This window comes from Electrophorus electricus, chromosome 16 (assembly GCF_041902795.1).
Source record: "Electrophorus electricus isolate QZ-2024a chromosome 16, ASM4190279v1, whole genome shotgun sequence".
Taxonomy (NCBI): domain Eukaryota; kingdom Metazoa; phylum Chordata; class Actinopteri; order Gymnotiformes; family Gymnotidae; genus Electrophorus; species Electrophorus electricus.
In genome coordinates, this window is record NC_137512.1 from 1,457,501 (window position 1) to 1,462,500 (window position 5,000).

Below are 5,000 nucleotides of genomic sequence, written 5' to 3' on the forward strand. Positions count from 1 at the left end.
ACTTCAGCCGCCTCTCTTCTTACCCTGATGCGCCCATCACTCTGGGACAGGGTAAATCAGGACTCATCAGACCACATGACCTTCTTCCATTGCTCCAGAGTCCAATCTTTATGCTCCCTAGCAAATTGAAGCCGCTTTTGCTGGTTAGCCTCACTGACAAGTGATTTTCTTAAGGCTACACAGCTGTTTAGTCCCAATCCCTTGAGTTCCCTTCGCATTGTGCGTGTGGAAATACTCTTACTTTCACTATAAAACATATTCCTGAGTTCTACTGTTGTTTTTCTACGATTTGATTTCACCACGCGTTTAAGTGACCACCGATCACGGTTATTCAAGATTTTTTTCTGACCACATTCCTTCCTCAAAGATAATGTTTCTCCACTGTCGTTCCACTTTTTAATAATGCATTGGACAGTTCTGTTCTTTCTGAAACAGATTAACATCTTTTCCGTGACCACAGGATGTGTCTTTCGACATGGTTGTTTAACAAATGAGAAGCTACTCACTACATCATTTAGGGTTAAATAACTTGTTGCCAGCTGAAACAATCACCCAAGCAGTAATTATCCAATGGGAGGCTCTTACCTATTTGCTTAGTTGAATCCAGGTGGTGACCTTTTTTTGGACTTACTGCTAACATACAGGCAATGATTATATTATAGTTAGCTGTTCTTCTAATACGTTCATGCATCAGAATGATTCCAGTTGCTCTAATCTAGCGTTTACACAAGCACAAAGCGCTCTGTAGCATGTCCGGTAGTCCAAAATGAATGTCCTACTACTCGAGTTCCTACATGTATTAACACACAGGGTGACTAATAAGTGAAAGTAGACACCGTAGCAACTTAGTATGAAGATTATAGTATGTTATACCACTGCACCGTGTGGTGGTGTTAGGGGGCTGCGCAGGGGTCCGAGGGCAGGGGGCGACTGGATGGTTGGCTAGGCCTATGCTAGCCTAGGCTAGGCTAAGGTAGGCTAGGCTAGGCTAGGCTAGGATAAGGTAGGCTAGGCTAGGCCTATGCTAGGCTAGGCTAGGATAAGGTAGGCTAGGCTAGGCCTATGCTAGGCCAGGATAAGTTAGGCTAGGCTAGGCCTATGCTAGGCTAGGCTAGGATAAGGTATGCTAGGCTAGGCCTATGCTAGGCTAGGCTAGGATAAGGTAGGCTAGGCTAGGCCTATGCTAGGCCAGGATAAATTAGGCTAGGCTAGGCCTATGCTAGGCTAGGCTGGGATAAGGTAGGCTAGGTTAGGCCTATGCTAAGATAGGCTAGGATAAGGTAGGCTAGGCCGGGCAGACTGAAAAGCAGTGGGTTAGTACCTGTCACAGTGCAGCACCGGGCTTTGGCACAGAGCAGGCAGGGTGGGGTTGCAGTCCCCAGGCCCCCCTGTGCACAGGTAGGGGTGGGGACTACTGGAATCCCCAAGCAGTTTGTGAATGACACTGTAAATGGACCTGACCCTAGTGGGGTACAATAATCACACAGGAAGTGGACCTGACCCTAGTGGGGTACAATAATCACACAGTAAATGGACCTGACCCTAGTGGGGTACAATAATCACACAGGAAGTGGACCTGACCCTAGTGGGGTACAATAATCACACAGTAAATGGACCTGACCCTAGTGGGGTACAATAATCACACAGGAAGTGGACCTGACCCTAGTGGGGTACAATAATCACACAGTAAATGGACCTGACCCTAGTGGGGTACAATAATCACACAGTAAATGGACCTGACCCTATTGGGGTACAATAATCACACAGTAAATGGACCTGACCCTAGTGGGGTACAATAATCACACAGTAAATGGACCTGACCCTAGTGGGGTACAATGATCACACAGTAAATGGACCTGACCCTAGTGGGGTACAATAATCACACAGTAAGTGGACCTGACCCTAGTGGGGTACAATAATCACACAGGAAGTGGACCTGACCCTATTGGGGTACAATAATCACACAGTAAATGGACCTGACCCTAGTGGGATACAATAATCACACAGTAAATGGACCTGACCCTAGTGGGGTACAATAATCACACAGGAAGTGGACCTGACCCTACTGGGGTACAATAATCACACAGTAAATGGACCTGACCCTAGTGGGGTACAATAATCACACAGTAAATGGAGCTGACCCTAGTGGGGTACAATAATCACACAGTAAGTGGACCTGACCCTAGTGGGGTACAATAGTCACACAGTAAATGGACCTGACTCAGACACACACAGACAGCAGACACAAAGACAGAATCACCTGCAGGTACTGTACATAAAAAACAGAACATGCATGCACGCACACGCACACACACGCACGCACGCACGCACACACACACACACACACACACACACACATGTCAGCAACAATGCATTTAACTCTCATTCATCAGAACAGGCGTGGCAGCTTTGGAGGCTGGACTGACACACAGGCTCTGGGGGGGTGGGGGGTCCATGCTTTGTTTATGGTGAGACTGATTCATATGCAGGAAACTGGCAGTTTTATACAGTTAAAGGCTGAATCTTAAACAGTCAATGACATTTGACCCACGACAGAATGACCTCTAACCCAGGAGTGTTTGCAGTGCTCACACAGGCCTGAAGAGAATGCATTTATCACTCGCGTCTTTCCTTTTGGGTCATACTCACAAACACACTACAGACAGCACAGACAGCACAAAGATGGTCACCAGCCCACATCCTGAACATTCTCAAAAAGCTTTGCAGTTTTGTTTTCTTTTTTTGTCCTGTGGTTTGCACCCTGTGAGTCAAACATCATCATAGAAATCAAACAAAGTATGATAAGTGTGGGAAAGTTAATGGAAAAGTGTGAAAGGATCATGTGTAATAATTCCCGTCTCGCTAAAACACAGTAAGGCATGAGTGTGGATTTTCGGCGAGCGGGACGCTTGCGAGGCGTGCGACCGAGGGAGTGTGTGTGGGCGTGTGCGGTGGAGTGAGGACTGACCTGGTGAAGTCATCCTCGCCCAGCATGTGTCGGGGCACTGGGGAGTAGCGTGAGGGAGTGACCTGGGGAGGGTACACAGGCTTAGGCTCCATGCCGCCCATGTAGGCCATGCTGGAGTTGTGGCCGACGTGGTTGTCCACCATAGTGGGGAAGGCTGGAGGCAGGGCGAGACCAGTAGAGGAGAAGAGAGAGAAAGTAAGTCCGCACGTCCACCGGAGTGTGAACGCGTGCGCGGGAAGCACAGTTAGTGCCTGGCAGAGCTCTTAGGCGCGACTCCCTGCTCGGCAGGAGAGGAGGCGGGTGGTGTGTAGCGCAGGGCAGTGGGCAGGGATGCAGCGTGTGGGATTCTGGGAACAGAGTGGTCACAGCATATCAGCTGCACCAGTGCCGCACTGTTACAAAACCACACGCCACTTTGCCTCAGCACAGCAGCAGTGCATGGCCGGTTCTCTGGTCAAATGCGTCTCTATCTAAGTGTGCAGCTTTTTCTCACTTTCATTTCAGCTGGCTGGTGATTTTTTGGGGCTTTACGTGCCCACAGGGTACATGCGACAGAGGCCGGCTGTGTTTCAGGGCCTGGCGCCGGCCTGTGCACGTCAGCGGGAGATACGTACTGCTTGAGTAATCAGGAGGAGCATACACGTCGTTGAGATGCACGGCTCCTGGCTTGGCCACTTTCAAATACACCATGTCTGAGGTGTTCTTCAGCGCGGCTACGGCCTCCTCGTGACGCACGTCCTGCAAGATGATGTTATTCACCTGCAGACAAACACACACACACACATCACATCAGCCCAGCTCTGGAGTGTGACCTCCGGGCAGCCTGATGCCGTGTTTGAAGGAATGGGAAGGAAGTTAGCAGGCCGGAGAAGCCGGCTGGACCTCCGCGTTGGGAGGTTTTCCATTCTCCTGCCCCCGTCTGCCCTGTGACAGCGGGATGGACACAGAGAACAGAAGCTGGAGTGAGTCAGCATGTGTTTTCCTTTCTGTTTCAATGTTGCTCTGGAGACGCACACACTGGCGCATACATTAAAAACAAAGACCTGCATCTTAAAAATAAGATCATATTTGAGATGCTACAAGTCATGCTGTTAAGAGAACTACATTATTCACATTATTTATATTCTGCTGCAAAGAGTTAATTAGGGAGATACAATATTTCTGCGGAGTACATTGTCTCCCTGATAGCAGCCGTTAGTGTTTACTGAGATATTACAATCCCGTCACAATCCCGTCATATCAGACTAAAGAACCACTTCATTTCAGCAAGAGAATGTGTCTGGGATTCAGTGTCAAACCAACAGCCATATCCCCCTCCTGGCTCGATACATACGTCTGTGAATTTTAAGGCAAGCGTCCACCTGTGTGAGCGCTTATAAAACGGTGCTAGTGAAAGCGTGCAGTCGTACAGCCAGGAGCCGATCGCCTGTTTGAAGTCTTCCATCTTTCTGTGCTGCGCCGCCTTCGATGATCTTGGTGATGTAGATGCTGTTGTCTCCAGGGATGTGCTGGTTACCAATGCCACCAGCAATGCTGAAGCCCAGGCCTAGAATACAAAAAACGCACAGGTAAATAACACACTACAGCTACATCAGTGACACACTGCCTAATGGCACCTGGAGAGTGTGTGAGTGTGTGTTTGGTTGGTGTTCCTTTAACCTTTGGGCCCTTTGAGCAGGTTGACCTCCAGGATGGTCTCGGGTGGAGCCTGTCTTCTACGCACAAGCAGCCGGACCACAGGACCAGCCTCCTTCAGTGCCTCCACCGCCCGGCTGTGCACCACCTCAGACACATCCACCTCATTCACACGCAGCACACAGTCGTTCACTCTGCCAGACACACGCATACGCACACACACACACACACACACACACACACACACACACATGCACGCACACACAAACACACACACACACACACGCGCGCGCAAGCACACGCCCACACACACGCCCACACACACACACACACACACACACACACACACACACACACAACATCGATCACACAACTGCGCTCATTTAAGGCTTAATGC

At 49.5% G+C, this 5,000-nt stretch overlaps 1 protein-coding gene across 4 annotated transcripts in view; it reads right to left on the bottom strand.

The window, feature by feature from the left end:
* Window positions 1-5,000, bottom strand: part of dlg3 (discs, large homolog 3 (Drosophila)) — a 54,483-nt gene that overhangs the window by 21,556 nt on the left and 27,927 nt on the right. For 3 of the 4 annotated variants that reach the window (XM_027018558.3, XM_027018563.3, XM_027018562.3), the window contains exons 5-8: window positions 4,628-4,797; window positions 4,378-4,514; window positions 3,583-3,727; window positions 2,969-3,122 (exon numbers count right to left, since the gene is read on the bottom strand). In XM_027018558.3, the coding sequence (XP_026874359.2) occupies window positions 2,969-3,122; window positions 3,583-3,727; window positions 4,378-4,514; window positions 4,628-4,797 (606 nt within the window). Of the gene's footprint in view, window positions 1-2,968; window positions 3,139-3,580; window positions 3,728-4,377; window positions 4,515-4,627; window positions 4,798-5,000 lie in introns of all 4 variants that reach the window. The other variant, XM_081699285.1, reaches the window with a different exon arrangement.